Raw genomic sequence first — 20,397 nt, forward strand, 5'->3', positions numbered from 1 at the left:
AAGGGATGGATTGGGGGGGAGAAGGGGTGGATTGGGGGGGAGAAGGGGGGAGAAGGGGGGGAGAAGGGGTGGATTGGGGGGAGAAGGGGTGGATTGGGGGGGAGAAGGGGTGTATTGGGGGGAGAAGGGGTGGATTGGGGGGGAGAAGGGGTGGATTGGGGGGGAGAGGGGGTGGATTGGGGGGGAGAGGGGGTGGATTGGGGGGGAGAGGGGGTGGATTGGGGGGGAGAGGGGGTGGATTGGGGGGGAGAGGGGGTGGATTGGGGGGGAGAGGGGGTGGATTGGGGGGGAGAGGGGGTGGATTGGGGGGGGAGAGGGGGTGGATTGGGGGGAAGGGTTGGATTGGGGGGAGAAGGGTTGGATTGGGGGGAGAAGGGTTGGATTGGGGGGAGAAGGGTTGGATTGGGGGGGGAGAGGGGTGGATTGGGGGGGAGAGGGGGTGGTTTGGGGGGGAGAGGGGGTGGATTGGGGGGGGAGAGGGGGTGGATTGGGGGGGGAGAGGTGGTGGATTGGGGGGGGAGAGGGGGTGGATTGGGGGGGAGAGGGGGTGGATTGGGGGGGAGAGGGGGTGGATTGGGGGGGAGAGGTGTGGATTGGGGGGGAGAGGCGGTGGATTGGGGGGGGAGAAGGGGTGGATTGGGGGTGGTATGGGAGGGAGAGGGGGTGGATGGGGGGGTGGAATGGGAGGGAGAGGGGGTGGATGGGGGGGAGAGGGTGTGGATTGGGGGGGAGAGGGGGTGGATTGGGGGGGAGACGGGGTGGAATGGGGGGAGACGGGGTGGAATGGGGGGAGACGGGGTGGAATGGGGGGGAGAGGGGGGGAGACGGGGTGGAATGGGGGGGAGAGGGGGGGAGAGGGGGTGGATTGGGCGGGGAGAGGGGGTGGATTGGGGGGGGAGAGGGGGTGGATTGGGGGGGAGAGGGGGTGGATTGGGGGGAGAGGGGGTGGATTGGGGGGGGAGAGGGAGTGGATTGGGGGGGGAGAGGGGGTGGATTGGGGGGGGAGAGGGGGTGGATTGGGGGGGGGAGAGGGGGTGGATTGGGGGGGAGAGGGGGTGGATTGAGGGGGGAGAGGGGGTGGATTGAGGGGGAGAGGGGGTGGATTGAGGGGAAGAGGGGTGGATTGAGGGGAAGAGGGGTGGATTGAGGAGAAGAGGGGTGGATTGAGGGGAAGAGGGGTGGATTGAGGGGTAGAGGCAGTGGATTGAGGGGGGAGAGGGGGTGGATTGGGGAGGGGAGGGGGTGGATTGGGGGAGGGAGAGGGGGTGGATTGGGGAGGGGAGAGGGGGTGGATTGAGGGGGGAGAGGGGGTGGATTGAGGGGGGAGAGGGGGTGGATTGAGGGGGGAGAGGCGGTGGATTGAGGGGGGAGAGGGGGTGGATTGAGGGGGGAGAGGGGGGTGGATTGGGGGGGGAGAGGGGCGTGCATTGGGGGCAGAGGGGGGTGGATTGGGGGGTGGAGAGGGTGTGTATTGGGGGGGGAGAGGGCGGTGGATTGGGGGGGGGGTGAGGGGGTGGATTGGGGGGGGGGGTGAGGGGGTGGATTGGGGGGGGGGGGTGAGGGGGTGGATTGGGGGGGGGGTGGGGGTGTGGATTGGGGGGAAGGGGGTGGATTGGGGGGGGGTGAGGGGGTGGATTGGGGGGGAGAGGGGATGGTTTGGGGGGGAAGAGGGGGTGGATTGGGGGGGGGGAAGAGGGGGTGAATTGGGGGGGGGAAGAGGGGGTGGAAAGAGGGGGTGGATTGGGGGGATTTGCTGTGGGGAATTTGTGGCGGGGGGGGGAGAGGGTCATGTCAGTCAGTCGTTCCGGGGCGATGAGGGAGCCATGTGCAAGGGGGTCCGGGGTCAAAATTTTTTGAAAGAACAAATGAGTTAGTTTCGCAACACTTTCTGAAATATCTCCAAATACTTGGTTATGCTACCGCGTTTTGTAATTTGACCGGATGGGTGTGGTTGAGATTTGTGCATTTATGATAATCCTTCTGAGAAGATAGAGTCCATTCAAGACGAGAAGCAGCTGTCTACAATTACAGAGATATTTGTAAGTGAAGCAGATTAGAGAAGCATCAGGTTTCCAATCAGTTCTTAAGAAAAATGTACATTACCTGTGTCAGGTAATGGGCAGAGGGATAGGAAAGGCAGGATCTTGTTAAAGTCATTTTCTCAACAGCTAAGAGTTATATAGAAAATAATTCACTGTCTCCGTGTCCTTTACAAGTTATTACTTATATGAATTACAATGTGCGCATGCAGGATAATCCCAGTTCCGGGATATGAACTCAGGTCGTTGTAGGTCTGTAGTAAAACCAAACTAAGAAGATTAGTAAAATATAAATTCATCATGAGCGTCATGTAAGGGAAATAAAAATTTTGACTTGTTTTAAGCACATAGGAGTCACAAAGTGACACTAATTCCAGTGAGGACTTTTATTGGGGTTTAATTGGGGTTATTTTTCCTAAAGCAGATCTATTGTTGACGGATTAAAATCTCTGAGAGGAGGTTTTAATCATTGGGGAAGTACTGGATATATGGGACAATTGTGATTTCCTTTAACGGTTCCTTACAAACAGGTTACGGGACATAAGTAAATATTATAGGAACAGAGTTCTGATTAAACAGATTAGGCAATTTGTTGGATGACGAATTCCTAAATATATTAATATTACAGATAGATGTGAGAGAGATGAGTGAGCTATTGATTATGCTAAATTATAGATTTGTTTTACACCCGACGACAGATGAAGAGAGACTGTGTTATTGTAAGCAGGGCAGTGGGTGTCTGCAGATAAGCTTCTATCTGAGCTAAATCACTGACTCTTATTCTGCAGAGAGCTGTAAGCCTTCACGATGTCCAAGCAAAGGACCCTCCGCCTGGAATGTGGAAAACCCAATCAGGTCATTTATGTGCTGGGAACTGTGCTCAACATCGACGTTTACAAGTATGTTGCTAATCTGATTTACTTTTCTCTCTTACTAACTGCTCTTTGTACATATGTTTCGTGTTCTTCAAATACCTTCTTGCAAATGCTGGACTCTGAAATCTGAACTCTGAAGCTGCACGGCCAGTGTAATAATTTCCCATTTGCTGCTGCATTTTCTATTCTCAGTTCCTCCTGGACTTCTGTTTTGTGTGTCACCAAATGTACTCCCCTCTGCCTCTAACTAAGTCCCCTCTTGAGTGGGTGTCTTTAGGCTGCTGCTGGTGAGGGTGAATTGCAATGACAGGATTCACGGAGAATGCTGAGTATCGCTGAAGCAGAGGGGCCAGGTTTCGCTCGCTAATCTTGTAAAAGTAGTGTCATTGCACCTGTTGTTGAATCCTTCATACATGTATGGGCATGACTATTCCAATGCTCTCTTGTCCAGTCACCACCCTTATGAATCTGAGCTCATCCAACCCTCCGCTGTCCCTATTCTAGTTCAAACATGTTCTATTCACCTATCGCCCTGTGCTTGTTGACCTGCATTGGCTCCCAAATCCAGCAACATCTCAATTCTAAAATGCCCATTTTTTTTTCAAACTTTTCTGTGACCTCATCCCTCCCAATCTCTGCAAACAGCTCAAGCCCCATAACCCTCGGAGATATCTGCGTTGCTCGAATTCTGGCCTGTTATGTATTCCTGATCGCTTCATGAGGCCCCATACCAGAGAAATCCTTACCTAAACCTCTGTGCTGGCTTGTTAGTTGAAAAGGGCATTTGGTCACAATTTGGTTTGACTTGAAAATTGATACTGCAGTACATATGCATACTCTGATCAAACAACACTCTGCCTTCAAATGCCACTGACATTGAAGGACTTGTCTTTACTAAGACCATTCTTGCTCTTGTGCCCCCATGTGCAATGTGTATCCTTCAGAATTTCCTACTTATAAAGGCTGAGAAGCTGAAGGGATAGTACTCTTCTACAATAAGAGAAATCAAAATACTGCGGATGCTGGAATCTGAAACAGAAAATGCTGGAAAATCTCAGCAGGTCTGACAGCATCTGTGGAGAGATAATAGAGCCAATTAAAGTATGTGCGTGTGTATATATATATATATATATATGGTTTTTGTCGTACTTTAAAAACAATAGGATCTAATACAAATAGTCCAGAAGAAATAACCAATCTAAATGATTTCATGATGACACCTGGTGGCCAAAACCTCTAACAACTGCAGAGAACCTCAAAGCTGCACGTAAAGCATTTCAAGATTGCAGCATTAATGGGAAATTACTATTAAAAGCATCATAGGCATTACCAGAAGAAAATAACAGGTAGGAATGGGAACATTTACAATGGGCAATCGCATGAGGTATTTAGATATTTTCAGTGTAAGAGAAACCCTTTAAATGGGCGGCACGGTAGCACAGTGGTTAGCACTGCTGCTTCACAGCTCCAGGGTCCCGGGTTCGATTCCCGGCTCGGGTCACTGTCTGTGTGGAGTTTGCACATTCTCCTCGTGTTTGCGTGGGTTTCCTCCGGGTGCTCCGGTTTCCTCCCACAGTCCAAAGATGTGCGGGTTAGGTTGATTGGCCAGGTTAAAAATTGCCCCTTAGAGTCCTGAGATGCGTAGGTTAGAGGGATTAGCGGGTAAATATGTGGGGGTAGGGCCTGGGTGGGATTGTGGTCGGTGCAGACTCGATGGGCCGAATTGCCTCCTTCTGCACTGTAGGGTTTCTATGATTCTATGAATGGTGCTGCTGCACAATGGACTCTCTGGGGGCAATCTTACTGTTGTGCCCTGCCGACCGATGAACGGAGTGAGCTGGTTGGTTCGCGCCGGCATTCTCGTGGCAGCTACAGACCCACTGCCACTCTGCCTCTGCCCTGTATAAGTCTGGGTTGCGGCAGCAGTGCTAACCATGTGTCATCGTGCCGCCTAGTTTTAAAAAAATACGTATATAGCTTTGGGCTTCTCCTGTGTCATAGGAACCCAACAATTGCATAAAATTGATATCTATTCCCTTGCATTTTTGAGGGATAATCCAGTCAAACTATTCAAAAGGTTCAGTTGGTATGTTGCTGGGTCAAAATCCTGGAACTCCCTTTCTATGGGGACTGTGCATGTTCCTACAGTGATGTGGAGATGCCGGCGTTGGACTGGGGTAAACACAGTAAGAAATTTAACAACGCCAGGTTAAAGTCCAACAGGTTTATTTGGTAGCAAATAAACCTGTTGGACTTTAACAACACCAGGTTAAACTTCTTACCATGTTCCGACAGCACATGAACTGCAGATGTTCAAGAAGGCAGTTCACCATCTTCTCAAGTACAATTAGGGATGAGCAATAAATGTTGGCTTAGCCATCAAGGTGCAGCCCATGATTTTTTTATATCAGGAGCAGTATAGGTGATGGGCGGCCCACCCAGTCTTGGGCTATTTGAGACCCTTAAATGGTTAATTAACAGCCAATTAAAGGTGCCTCCTGTCGCTGCTGGTATGTTACCAGTGATGGTTTTGCCCAATCCATATGCAAAACAGTCCAGTCCTTGTTGTGGTTTGGGGATTGTTGGCAATACAATTCTTTGGGCAGCTTGTACCTAAAGGAGGACTTCCATCCTCATGACATTCTCTTGTTTTTGAAGCAATTGACTATCTCCACTTAAATATTTTATCTTCCTCCAGGCCAGCACCTCTTGGATCCCAGTCATTTGAAGTTCGCTGCAGTCCTGGCGTCAAATGTTCCATTTCAGATCTACACAATATAACTGTTGCAGCTGATGATGCAAAAAGATGGACCCTCAACAATGGGACTTTGCTTGTGGTCACAATGGAAAAAATAAGCAATGATCTCAATGATAACAAGGTAATGTAAACAAAAGATGTTACAATGACAGCAGTGATATCATCATGAGACGATAGGGACCTAAAGAGAAATATTAGAGACATGTCTGATGTATAGATGTGTATGGCGACTTTAACCTGGTGTTGTGAGACTTCTTACTATAAATGTGTAAGCAGGTGGGGATGAGGCAGGTGTAAATGGAAGGATGAAAAACTGTGGAAGAGGTTAGGAGGTGAAAAAGTGCAGAGTGACAGTTTTGGCATGATGTCCTGACAGGTGGACCCCCTACCCTACTCTGAGGCAAACCAGTTAATTCCTCCCACATCATCAGTTCTTTCTACCATAGAGTCATAGAGGTTTATAGCATGGAAATAGGCCCTTCGGCCCAACTTCTCCATGTCAACATTTTTTTTAAACGACTAAGCTAGTCCCAATTGCCTGTGTTTGGCCCATATCCCTCGATAGCCATCCTACCCATGTAACTGTCTAAATGCTTTTAAAAAGACAAAATTGTACCAATGTGGGGGGGCTGGTTAATGTTTGAAATGATTAAAGTTAGTATTAAGGTTGGAGGATTGCAAAGCATTCAGTGCAAAGGTTCTGTGCCTCCAGCTTGCACTGGATTTTACTGAAAGAGTGTGGAAGGGTAATGATAGAGACTGGATAGACTGGAAGAGTGATGGGGAAACTAAAGTGACATACAACAGACAGCTCGGGTCATGTTTGCAAATCAGGGTCCATCAGTGCGGCCAACTAAACTGGTTTATGTCCTTCCATTTTTCAACTCTCTTCCCCTCAGCTATTCACATGTTTGCATTAATGGTTGTGTTAATTGCCTACTTAAGAATCTCAATTGGCAGTGGGGCAGGAATTCTAGCCTACCCAACCCAGACTTATACAGGGCAGAGGCAGAGTGGCAGTGGGTCTGTAACTGCCACGTTCCCATCTGACTAAATGCTCCTCCATGATCAAACATGCCTCGGGGAGGGCATTATATGATGCCCTTTGTGAGAACCCATTAAGCGTCCTATCATTTAGAACTAATCCCCATATTGGCTGGTATAAAGGTAGTCATGGAAGAAAAATACTCGCAGCAATCTCTGTGTTAATCAGCCTGAGCAAACATTTCAACTGCTTGCCTTTATTCTTCAGGAGCAGAAGATTAATTTTAAGAGACAGAGTGGAAGGTCACAGTGAACCCACAACACTCCACTCCACTCCCTTTAATACTTTAATATTTTTCATGCTAAATCTTATTAATAGAACTAATTTCATCCTGCATTATGATTCTAGAGGTTTAGTCACAACTGAGGCACAATTAACTGGTTTATGATTAGATGACATATCTCTTTCCCCTTTCTTCAATTGATTTCAGTGGCAAGGTAAATTGGAAACAGTATGTAATTGGTGGCTGATTCTACTTGTCTCATTTTAATACACCTGCATTGTTTCCAATCTGTAGTCTGATCTCTTCCTCTAGGTTACTATTATCTTTTATGGAGACAAGTTGGATAAACCAATTGACAAGATTATCCTCCAGCTCACTGCTGTCTGTAAGTAATTGGCACTTGGATTCAAGAGACCGATCGAGAAATTCCATGTGATGAGTTGCACTGCTTTTATGTCAGTGAGAACAAAATTGTATTTGGGAGAAGGCAGGAAGGGTACTTGTACACAGAATCTTGTGTGTCATCTTATTCAATAGTGATTAGTCTAAACCTGAATTAGGTAAGGAGGATATGCTGGATGCATGGAAACTACAATGCAGCCTTCAATAAATTAATTCTGGCTGAAAGCTGCAGTTGCAGGAGCTGAGGCCATTTTCAGCTCAGTCAGTTGACTGTTAACTAGCTTAACTGGATAGGTTTCATGACTGTGCCATTTTACAAGGATGCCTGTCACAAACTTATCAGTCAAGTATCCTGCACACCCAAAGTGCAATTGACTAGCCTCATCCTGGATGAACCACCTTCATGGTCATGGTTTCACTCTGCCAGGTATTCAAGAATATTTAACAAAGGACAACCCATGAAATTCCCTAGCAGCTGTGGTGGGATTTGAGCTCGTGTCTCTAGACCTTGGCCTCTGGATTACTAGTCCAGCAATAACCCCAAGGTGCAATAGTTCAGTGGCTGTCTTTTGCAGGAAAGTTGTCAAAATGATTAGTCTAGCCACTCGGAGGCAGTTGTCACTGGAACTGAATCCCACATTTGTCTCTCCAAAGAGCTGCATACAAAATCAGCAAAAATGTTGAATGACCTGACCAGGGGAGGGAGGGTAACACTTTCTCCCTTTTCTTCACTGAGCATTGTGATCACTAACACACTCCAAAAAGATTTGTGTAACCAACCCTTCAGAACACACTCTAGTTCAAGGGAAACACTGAATCTTACACTATGGCTACCCTTAGCTCCTGACAGCAATTACTTTTGTGCACAAGATTAAAATGCTTTCATCCACTTTGACTGGATGATTCCTCCATGTCATATTTTTCCCATGTCAATTAGCACCCCGTCCCCAATTGCTTGTTAATCCCTGTATCCCTTCTTTAACAGACATATCCTTGGATGTGGATGCAGATCGTGATGGTAAAGTTGAGAAGAATAATCCAAATAAGGTGATTAAACGGAAAACTGTACAATTTAAGTTTTAGAAAACACTTGGGGTGAATCCCATGGAATTCTGCCTTTTTACTGTAATGTTGGTGGAAGAGCTGGAGAACAACAGAAAACAAGAACAAGTTGCATTTATATAGCGTCTTTAATATAGCAAAGCATCCTGAGGTACTTCACAGGATTATCAATGAAAATTTGACAGAGATGTAAGTGACCAAAAACTTGGTCAAAGAGGTAAGTTTTAATGAGTGACTTAAATGAACAGAGAGATAGGAATGTTTTTTAAGGAGGGAATTCTAGAGTTTAGTGCTCCCTTCATCAGCTTCCTCCAAGGAGTCTCGGAGCTGTAAGGGGCTGGATGGGCAGGGGCCGCGATGCCAAATGGTCCCGGAGCATCTGGGTCCCTTCCTGAAACACAGGACACAAAGTTCAGTGCAAGGGAGGGAGAGGAATCTGTGATGCATGAAGCTTGCTTGACATTTTTCCATTGAACATAGAACAAAGAAAATTACAGCATTGGAACAGGCTCTTCGGGCTTCCAAGCCTGCACCGACCATACTGTCCATCTGAATTAAAATCTCCTACCCTTCCAGGGACCACATCCCTCTATTCCCATACCATTCATGATTTGTCAAGACGCCCCTTAAAAGTCACTATCGTATCTGCTTCCACTACCACCTCCAGCAGAGAGTTCCAGGCACCCACCACCCTCTGTCTATTTTTAAAAAAAGCCTCATACATCTTCTTCAAACCTTGCCTCTCGCACCTTACATCTATGCCCCATAGTAATTGACTCAAATTGAGTGGAGGATTGACAGATGCTCACTTCTTGACTCCAGCCCTACCATGCTGTCGCTGATGGCCCGGATGTCTTCCTCCCCTGACAGTTGCAGCACCTGCTCCCCAAAGGGGGTGAGGACTTGGAGGTTGGGCTCACCACCCCCCTGCCTTGCCTTCTCCTGGCAGTTATAGGCATTCTTCTCCTGTGGGGACAAAAGGAGCCATGAAGAAAATGATAGCGTGACTCTTGCAGAGTAGGAGTCTGCTTAGGGGTCAGGGGCTGGAAGCATGCAGGGTGACGTATCTAGGTGTGATTTGGGGGAAGATGCTAGATGGGGTGGAACACTCACCCTTGCTGCCTGGATGAGGTCATAGAACAGTACAGCACAGAACAGGCCCTTCGGCCCACGATGTTGTGCCGAGCTTTATCTGAAACCAAGATCAAACTACCCCACTCCCTATCATCCTGGTGTGCTCCATGTGCCTATCCAATAACCGCTTAAATGTTCCTAAAGTGTCTGACTCCACTATCACTGCAGGCAGTCCATTCCACACCCCAACCACTCTCTGCGTAAAGAACCTACCTCTGATATCCTTCCTATATCTCCCACCACGAACCCTATAGTTATACCCCCTTGTAATAGCTCCATCCACCCGAGGAAATAGTCTTTGAATGTTCACTCTATCTATCCCCTTCATCATTTTATGAACCTCTATTAAGTCTCCCCTCAGCCTCCTCCGCTCCAGAGAGAACAGCCCTAGCTCCCTCAACCTTTCCTCATAAGACCTACCCTCCAAACCAGGCAGCATCCTGGTAAATCTCCTCTGCACTCTTTCCAGCGCTTCCATATCCTTCTTTTAGTGAGGTGACCAGAACTGCACACAATATTCCAAATGTGGTCTCACCAAGGTCATGTACAGTTGCTCTTAAACTCCAACCCCCTGTTAATAAAAGCTAAGTAAGAAGTCTCGCAACACCAGGTTAAAGTCCAACAGGTTTATTTGGTCGCAAATACCATAAGCTTTCGGAGCACAGCTCCTTCGTCAGATGGAGTGGATATCAGGTAAAGTCAGGTGTGATGTGAGTAGTGCGATTAGTGCCTGCCTCCACGCCGGTTCCCCCTTTGTCAAGGCCCGAAAATGGACGCAATCAGGACCGCGCCCGAAACAGGCACACCGGCCATTTAACTGCATTTAAATTGACTTAATGGGTTGCATGCCCAAATTTATCAGTACTTCCACATTTGCCAATCCGGAATCGGATATGCTCCATAAGATTTTACGTGCTCCATTAGTGAGGAGGTTAGTGCGTAGTGTCTGACGGCTCTCTACTGCTCACGAGTGTCCTTTCGTTGTGGCCACTTTCTTTCTCGAGTCGGTGGCAGCTCTGCGAATGTGTGGGGGGCTGTTGCTCAGCAGGGTCTCCGATATCCAACTTGCAGCACGGACCCGGGTCTCAGCACTGACCTCGGGTCTCGTGGTGCTGCTGTGTCCTAGTGCACTGAGCACTCTTCCAGCTGAAGGATATGCACAAAGCCCTTGCAAATTGCACTGCTGCAGCCTCTCAACCTTTCAAGGAGCTGTGATTTTGGCGGGGGGAGGGAGGGCTGTGATTTTGGGGAGCATGAGGCTGGAGGAATTGCGGGGGGGGGGGGGGGTGGTATGGACAGTGACTGTTGATGGGCTAGAGGCAAGCAGCATTCCTTAACCTCTACATGTGTTCCTCTCCATCTCTAACCTCAGTCACCCCCCCCCCCCAGCCCACCCCCTTCAGAGTGACGAGATGGCTTTTGCGATGCAACCGATCAATCTTGCTGTTCTTTTGGTTGCTGGTTGAGTTGAGGAGAAGGAGGAGGAGCTGGAGGAAGAATTGTGGGCACAGGAGGCCCAGGCCTTATCACTTGCAGGAGTAGAAGGAGACGACCACCAGAGGCAGGAGGTGGCCGCCATTCGCCCAGAGGCAGGGGGAGGTGGGGGGGCGCAGGAGAAGGAGGGATCAGAGATTGCAGTTGGTCCAGTGTGGCCCTCAGCCCCTCTTGCATCCCCTGGCTCTGTTGCTGCATCTCCAGTAGCTGAGGGAGAAGTGAGGAAGGGGGAGGGGCCCGCGATTGGTCTGGGGAGTGGGGGGATAAGGGGGTCAGTAATGTTGTGGGCGGTGGGGCAATGTCTGTGGAGGCCGGGGGAGGCATTATCTGGTCCAGGAGGGATGTGGCAGGGGAGCGTTATTCTATCTTTTTTTTTCTGCGCATGCGCAGTTGGAGGTGCCTATTGGAGCGGCAGGATTTTCGGTGCATTAAGCCCTGCCCATAGGCTTGTGCAGCACGATTCGGAATCGCTGATATTTTTGCAGGCAAAGTACGAATGGGGGCGCCTGAGAATGGGTCTAAAAGTCAGATCTGAAACACTCCCAGTTTCAAGTCCGCTCAGCACTTAGAACCAAAATGGTAAAATAGGGCCCATAGTGGCTCCTTCAGTTAGCTGCAATGTCATAAACATCGTAGCAGCTCTTTCTTACCCTCAATCATATCAGCCCATTAGAAGGTGCTTTTATTGCTTCGAACATAAGTTGCATACTTAATTAGGGACTTCTTGCTTTGAAGAAGCTTTAAATTACTTCTCCCAATATCTCCATCAATGTCTCATTGTTTGTTTTCTCCAATGAAGTGACTCAAATACTTTTTGCTAAGTTAAAGGTACTTATAGCAATGCAAGTAATTTATTTTACCTTTCTTTACCAGGGTTCTTGGAAATGGGGTCCTAACGGACATGGAGCTGTTCTTCTTGTGAACTGTGACATGGAGGCACACACAACTGCAAAATCTGACAGAAGTGATGAAACAGTTCCCATCTTTGAAGGTGACAAGTAAAATGTATTGACATACTGCTGGCTGAGTCATACGTACTCAGACTGGAATCAATTCTTAATGAGTACATGAAAGTTGAGATGCTATTGCTTAAAAACAATAATAAAAACTTTTTGGGAGGTGACTAAAACCATGCAAAGAAAAGTAAATATTTCTGGTTGGTTGACCCATTGTTCATCTTAAAAATGTAGCTACCCCCATTACTCTATTGTCATCTGTGGATGTTTCTTCTTTTCAGACCTTGCTGATATGTCTCAAATGATCCTAAGAACAGAAGGACCCAAATTTCTGCCATCTGACTACAAACTCCAGCTGTACATTTCAGCTTCTGATAGAAACAAAGTACAAGTCTTTCGACATGATCTAAGTGAGTCTGTGACCTTGATTTTCAAGTCAAGGTCTCGATTGTTGGCTAATTTTCAGCTCCTGACTTTGTTTCGTGACTGTGTCACTCATGTGATATTATCATAAAATATAAATTCCCTAATTGAGCTGGTGGTGAGCTCAGTGCCCAATTAAGTGGTACCAAACATAACCAGGGAGTGTGAGCTGCCTGCAGAGCACGAGCAGCAAAGGCAGCCTTGCAGAAGCCTGCCACTGCTTTGCAGAAAGGAACAGGCAGTACCTCGGAGAGCCAGCTTCATTACTGAGTACAAAAATGGTCAAAAGGCCAAATGGAAGATAAAATGCAGAAGTCAGCACAAGATCCCCAGCTCCTGACATTTTTTAAACAAAAAAACCCTTCAGCTTCTGCCCACTTTGAATCCAGCAGCTGTGAACTTATGCGTACCATACTGTTCAATGATTTCAATTTGAAACTTCCCTTTTCAGCCTCCCTTGTCCACAATTTTCAAACTGTGTCTGCACTCCTTCATGATGTCACCAGCGATTGAAAATCCCGACCTAGTTGTCTGATGTTCTCCAGAAGGTGTAGATTTTCATTAATGTCCATCACCTCTTTCTCTGGTAACTTAAAGAAAAACCCAAGTTTGACAACACATCACTCCTGATTTGTCTCGCTTTCTATTTTCTTGCCACTCTGGTGCAGTTATCAATTATGGGTTTAGGCCACTCATTCTAGTCTCTCAACTTTCTAAATTAAAGCTACATAGAATAAAAATCATCACGAGATACTTTGAACGTCATACCAGCTCTCAACTTGTTTCTTTCTCACTCTTCTCATTGCCTGACACATTCTCTTATTCAAGACAAAAATAGAAAATGCTGGAAAATCTCAGCAGGTCTGTGGGGAGAGGGTAGAGCCAGTGTTTCGCGTCGAGATGACCCTTTGTCAGTATTTTGCTTTTCTCTTATTCAAGATCTCATTAAATTGTCATTGCATCATTTTCATTTTCTTTTTGCACACTGCAGCAAAAATGACAAAAGTCCTGGGTACAACGATGCTGTCCTCAGTTATGGATTATACAAAAGGGAACAATGAATATAATTTCTTCATTGAAGGGCTCAAATTTCCAGATGAGGCGATTGGAAGCTTGGTGACCTTCAACCTTAGCCTGCTAGAACCAATGGTAAAATTCTAACCTGATTCCAGTTCTACTCTTTGAATGGTGAAATTTTTGCATCATTGGGTTGCAATAGTTGAATTGATAACTTTTGCAAGATTTTAGCTGCCTTGTCTCGTCATTCAAAAGAAAGTCAAAGAAACATAAGATATTAAATTCATTCTTGTGCATGCTTTCAACTTCGGGGGGCTTTGGATAATAACAGTAAATAATAAATGTAAACCTCTGTCTTGTATAAGAAGTAGGCAGAATGTCTTTGACAGTGAAGGGATTTGTAGAGGGCACTGCAAGCAGGTGTTAACACTGTGAAGTGACTTTATTGGTTGTGTCAACTGTTATTCCTTGAGATAACTGAGCTGACAGTTGTGCTTGTCTTTCTCTGGTTACTATTGCATGTCCTCACCCACCTGTGCGCCCTCCTTGTGCTGCAAGAAAGTAGAAAATCCATCCACACTCCATCATTATTATCTTACAGTTTCTGGAAACAGGAAGCATTAACCACCATCATGACGTTGTGTTGTGTGCATCATGCTATAAGAATCTTTGAATTCTAGCTAGGCTCTATTGCAGGGCATTATCCAGGCATCTATTATGAACTTGAAAGATATCCATTGTCTGCTTTACTGCACTTTAAGGAATGGCACACTGGTTAGCATTGCTGTCTCGCAGCACCAGGGACCCATGTTCGATTCCAGCCTTGGATCATTGTCAGTGCGGAGTCTGCACGCTCTCCCTGCTGTCTGTGTGGGTTTCCTCCAGGTGCTCCGGTTTCCTCCCTCAGTCCAAACGATGTGCTAGTTAGGTGCATTGGCTATGCTAAATTCTCCCTCGGTGTACCTGAACAGGCGTTGGAGTGTGGCGACTAGAGGATTTTCACAATAGCTTAATTGCAGTGTTAACGTAACCTACTTGTGACACTAATTTTAAAAAAACCTCTTGACCATGGCACAAGCCTCATTAATCTGCTGAAGCCACTGTTGCAGAAGCCTTAATGAAGTCATAAACCATAATTTCAGATAGCCCTCACCAAGACAGCTTCTTGTGCATTTGGCACTCAAAATGCGGGATAAGGAGATTGGCTTTGTGTACTAACTGTGTGCTAGTAAAGGTGAAAGCCTTTCCTGATCATCAAGTTAGGATGGTGAGGTTGAGGTGGCCATTATCACGTGGGACTTGAGTGGCACATGTATTCTGTCAAGTGGTCCTTCCATCTGTGAGAATCCTGGCCTTCAATAGAACTGGATAACTATCTCTCTTTGTTGAATTAATTGGGAAAGATATCAGTTTTACCATTTTCCTTTCATGACTTGATGAGACTTGGACAGGTCCAGTTATGAAGAAATTCATGGCAGTGGTGGCTTTGACCAATGCAAACATCGCTGTTTTCCTGTAAAAGTGGCTTGTGGGCTTTGTGAGTCGTTGAGGGGTAGCCTGCCTTCTGAGGCATTGACTTAAATATCTAAATAAGATTTTGTTGTTCTGTAAACCCTGGTGTGTGGGTATGTGCCTGTCAGGGAAAGATGTATTTTGTGATGTTTCACTCCACTAGCTTTCAATCTAGCCTCTTCCTCATCTGCCTTTTTGTTATAATAGAGGGAATCCAGATCCCAAAGAAAAGCAGTACTTTGAACAAAACTAACAACAGAAGGCCCGAGCAAATCTCCAAGTTATTAAGAAGTATTCAATTGGCTATGAAGTGCTTTGTTAAAGGCGCTAAATAAATGCAAATTGAATGGAAATCCCTTCCCACTATCTCCCAACATTAGTACATGGGTTTCCTGCCATGTGAAACAAAATCTTAAATTTCATGGTACCAAATTGCACGAAGTTAAGTGAGGGAATATGGCTAGAAAGTGAAATATCGCACAATCACAGAATCACACTGTGCGGAAGAGGCCTTTCGGCCCATTGAGTCTACACTGATACGAGAGAAAATCCTGACCTACCTAATCCCATTTGCCAACATTCGGCCAAAGCTTTAAATGTTATAATGTGCCAAGTTCTCATCCAGGTACTTTTTTAAAGGATGTGAGGCAACCCACCATCATCACCTGGGCAGGGTAGGGCATCCATTTAACCCTGGGCCAGGCCCAACAAGATGTCTGGGTTGCAGGCTTCGCTCCCACTGCTGGCATGCTGCAGATGCAGGGGGCCTTTGGGACACTCAATGGGACGGAAGGGCACCTGAAGTGAGCTCTGGAAGTTGGGGAGGGGCAGGCTGACTCTTGAGAACCTAGTCTTATCCTGTGTTGCTCCTGCAAGAGAAGAGACATGGGTAAGTGTTAGGGTGGGACGAGTATGTGGGCAACTTGGGACTAACTTGAAAAAGGTCTACATAGATGAAGGTTTTGTGGATCCCCACTTCCGTGATGCACACCAACATCACTGTTGCTCACAGCCCACTAAGGTGGCTCCCCTGTGAGATTCATCGCTCGTTCTTCAAAGTAAGTCAGGAGACACAACTCGGACATTCCACCGCCTGTCTTCTCCCACTCTCTTCGGTTATGTGCCATCTTCTCCTGCGGAGACATAAGGGGATGATTGAGGGCTTGATGGCTGGCGGGCACAGCAGGAATGGGTGGCATAGCTCAGCACTATGCCTTGCCAGGTAGGGGTTGTGATGTGGGAAGCCAGAGGGATTTGAGAAGGATGCTGGGAGGGTCTGGTGCTGGACAGCTGTGGGGTGTCAGGGAGTGGGTTGAGGTGGACATTCCAGGTGTGAGGGGGCTGATGCCAGGATGAGACAGACTCATCCTTGCAGCCTGAATTAGGTCATTTATCATCTTCCAGTGTTGACCACCGGTCCTGCTTGTCAGGCCATGGGCATCGCCTGCCATAGCCACCGCTTCCTAGGCCGCATTGGAGTTCCTACATCTGGGTCATCTTCCCTCCTGGAGGTACAGGATGGCCTGCCTCTCTTCCATGATGTCCAGCAGCTGTCCAAGCTCCCCCTCCGTAAACCCTGGGGCTGGTCTGCGTGCTGCCATCTTCCTGATGTGACTGGCTGTGAGTGTAGGAGAGTGTTTAAATACAGCTCCCCCTTGTTAACGGCGCATAGCTGCAGCTACCTCAGTCAAGTCACACGCCTGGAGACTCCATAACAGCATGGTTCACGTGGAGGCTCTTTCAGTGCACTGTCTGTGGATTGTGGTGAGAGAGACCAGCATGGATCACATCATTATTCTTGCCGTTATGACACTTTGAAACATTTTGGGGAGAATTCTGACCTTGGTCTACGTTGCAGTCAGGATCAATGGGGTACTTGAGGTACAGTCAACCATGAAGGGAAATCAAAATAAACACAAGTGGCTGGAGGATGATAAAAATCCCTTGATCTGACAATTGAATCTTTTATGAGGCACTGCACATTGATCTTGTTACAGATCAAAGGTTTCAAATGCAATGGAGAGGGTTTCAATGATTTATGCTTGCTGGGAAGCCTCAACAACTTCAAGTCAAAGCTGTGTGTATTCATTGAGGTTGAGTGCACAGCTGGGCAGACTGGAACTCCCCCACCCCCCCAGGTGAAATTGACATCATCTCGCTGTAGGAGGACTTCATAAGAGTCTGCTCCCACCTGCAGCTTCTGACAGGGAGAAAGGAAAATCCCTGCTCCAGAATGGAATGCTGCAATGATTTAAGATCCTGCCAGGTGACCAGGGGGCATGGAATTAAGTTCTGGCCACTTCAGAATTTGCAGAGCTGACAGGCAGGAATGCAGAAATTGATCAAAGGGCTGCCTGAAATCACCATGCCAGGGGTGATCTTCAAGTCTGCCAGGGCTAGAGGGGGGCAGTCCAGCCACCTCATCCTGGTGGAGAGTGGCGAGGTCGACCCTTGATGGTCCCTTCCTGTACAGCCTGTCAGCTGAAGAGGGGCCAATAGTAAGGGGATCTACCTCCTCAAGCCTCCATGGGGCCCAAAGCACTAGGCCCGGGTGTCAGTGATCCAGGAATCTAAAACCCTCCCTCCTGCATCAACACTTAAGTCACATATTAATCTACAATATTCTCCTATTTCTGTGCTCGCTAGCACTTAGCACTAGGAGTAATCCAGAGATCACTCCTGCTTTTTAGTCTACTGCCTAGCTCCCTGAATTATTGATGCAAGACCTCATCCCTTTTTCTACTTATCTCATTGGTGCCAATATGTACCATGAACTCTGCCTAATTACCCTCCCCTTTCAGGACGCCCTGCAGCTGTTCAGTGACCTCTCGAGCCCTGATACCAAGGAGGCAACAGACCAACCTGGAGTCACGTTAACAGCCTATCTGATCCCCTGACTATAGAATCCCGTATCACTCTTGCTATTCCTCCCTTCCTCCCCTCCTGTACAGACAATGCAAATATAAATCCATAAAAATGTTTCTGTAAGCGTATCACTTTTTAAACATTTTTTCCAGATTGTTGGACATGCTCCCATTTTCACAGAACACGTTGTATTCTACTTGGCTCCATGGATTATGACTCCTAATACTCTGGCTCCTCAGGAAGTGTTTGTGTGCAGGTATGAAGCTGTTGCATAAAGAAGTGACTGATTTTCCAAGTCAATGGAGCACCAACTTCCCTCAGGAAACACAATGGTCAGATTTCCACTACAGCAACAGGAAAACAATGGTTCTTTTGCTCAAACTCAGCCAAACTGCGGCTGGCAGCTTCAGCAAATATTCATTGAACTTGCAGCAGGAGTTTGACTGGGTTTAGCCATGAGAACTAAAAACAGAAAATGCTGGTAGCAATTCTGGACAGAAACAGAGTTAATCACCAAAAACTTGCTGGTGTTTACCTGTGTTTCCCGGCAGCAAGGGGTGTGTTCAGCGGGAAACCCCATTGACAATGGCGGGAGGATGAGATCCCACTGCCAGCGAGTGGTGTGCTGCCACAAAACACACCACAGAGCGGGAGGAAAATCCCACCCAATGTTTCGGATTGGTCATGAGAACCACTGTTTCGCTGTTGGTGTGGTGGAAACCTGATCATTGTGTTTTGCTAAGTATATTTCCTGTTGGCTGAACTTGGGATGCCATTAGGGCGGTTATGGAGGAGTCTGTAACAAAAAGAAAAATTTCCAGCAAGTCTGTCAGCACATGTGGAGAGAGAACAGAGCCAACATTTCGAGTCTAGATGACTCTTTGTCAGAATCTGTGACCGGGTGTAATCCTTTATCACAGGATTAGGGGCTGGATAAAGCCAATGTAATACCTGACTATGTAGCAGTTTTATTGAATTGATTATTCCTGCATCTCAATTTAGATTTGTCTAGATTATAGATATATACCTATTCGTCTAATGTCATTTGTGGCAACATTACTAAAAACTGTTATTAAAGTTAAAGTTTATTTATTAGTCACAAGTAAGGCTTACATTCACACTGCAATGAAGTTACTGTGAAAATCCCCTAGTCGCCACACTCCGGTGCCTGTTCGGGTACACTGAGGGAGAATTTAACATGGCCAATCCACCTAACCAGCACGTCTTTCGGACTGTGGGAGGAAACCGGAGCACCGGGAAGAAACGCGGGGAGAACATGCAAACTCCACACAGACAGTGACCCGAGCCAGGAATCGAACTCGGGTCCCTAGTACTGTGATGGAGCAGTGCTAACCATTGTGCCACCGTGCAGCCCTAGGACAAGTGATTGAGCATTTTGACTGTTTCTATGGATTTGTAAATGTTAAATCATGTCCAACTAATTGAGTTGAATTTTGAGGAGGGTATGAAAATGATAGATCGGAAAATATCGGATATTATTTATATCAACATCCAGAAGGGATATGCTTCCAAACTAGAAATGATTAGCAAAAATGAGAGTGTATGGAATTAGAGGCAACTGACTATCATGAGCAGAGAATTGTTCAGGAACTAGAAGGCAATAGGGCTAATTGGTATGTACTTCAATTGGCAGGAAGTGACTAGTGATGTCCTCCAAGGTTCTGTGCTAGGGCCTCAGCTTTTCAACCAATGACTTCAGTGAGGAAGTAGAGAGTCACTTGGCAAAATTTGCTACAAATGTTGTGGGTTATCTGGACCACTGAGAACACGGACAAAGCGTAGTTTATTCACTGGCTCTGCAGCTACTTCAATATTTGTGCTCTGCTCACGTTCCCGGGGATAACTCCTGCATTCTTGCCACATGACGTCTTCTGCAGTCGCATCATCACGTCCCCATGTGACCATTGATCTACAAATGCTAAATTAACTGCTATTTAGTTAGTAAGTATAGATGGGAGCAGAAAAGGAACATTGATAAATTAGTTAAATGGGAGAAACTGTGGCACGAGTAATTCAATGTGAAGATGTATGTGCCCATTCACTTCGAACTCAAGAAAGACAGGGCAGAGTCATTTTTTAAACGGAAAGATGCAAGGGACTGAGGAGCAGTGGAGCTTTGGGGTCTATGTACAGAAATCGCTAACAGGTAGTGGACGTGTACAAAAACATTTACAAGGTTAATGAAATGTTAGTCTTTATCTAAAGAAAGCTTGAATACAAAGAAGTGCAAGTTATTATTCAATTATATATATATATATCTCTTCTGGAGTTCTGCATTCAGTTCTGCGCATCTCATCTCAGGAAGGATATATCCACTTAGCAGGGGGTACAGCCAAGTTTGCAGCTCTGAAAGAGTTAAAGTATAAAGACAGATCGCACAGCCTTGGCTTGTGTTTCCTGGAGCACAGAAAATTAAGGTATGAACAAATTCAGCTGCTCCCTTCTCAAGAATCTCATTTCTTTTTTGCCCCAGTCTAAGTGATAATGCAAAATTTGTGAAGGAATTCAGAGCTGTGGTGGAAAAGGCAAAGTGCAAGCTGACAGTTTGTACAGAGGAAGTCAATCGCAATG

The 20,397-nt window shown here is 46.6% G+C and overlaps 1 protein-coding gene across 1 annotated transcript; it reads left to right on the forward strand.

Moving 5' to 3' along the window:
- Positions 1–1,907: 1,907 nt before the first annotated feature.
- On the forward strand, positions 1,908–20,391 carry LOC144490918 (protein-arginine deiminase type-2-like; the record flags this gene model as incomplete). The annotated part of the gene is made up of 10 exons (XM_078208602.1): positions 1,908–2,039; positions 2,828–2,938; positions 5,613–5,793; positions 7,253–7,325; positions 8,328–8,389; positions 11,906–12,023; positions 12,270–12,398; positions 13,403–13,560; positions 17,958–18,061; positions 20,300–20,391. Coding segments are annotated over exons 2-10 (1,009 nt in total), but the record flags the coding sequence as incomplete, so codon positions are not given.
- Between the last annotated feature and the right edge of the window lie 6 nt (positions 20,392–20,397).

The sequence above is a fragment of the Mustelus asterias genome, unplaced genomic scaffold (assembly GCF_964213995.1).
Source record: "Mustelus asterias unplaced genomic scaffold, sMusAst1.hap1.1 HAP1_SCAFFOLD_4027, whole genome shotgun sequence".
NCBI classification, from domain to species: Eukaryota; Metazoa; Chordata; class Chondrichthyes; order Carcharhiniformes; family Triakidae; genus Mustelus; species Mustelus asterias.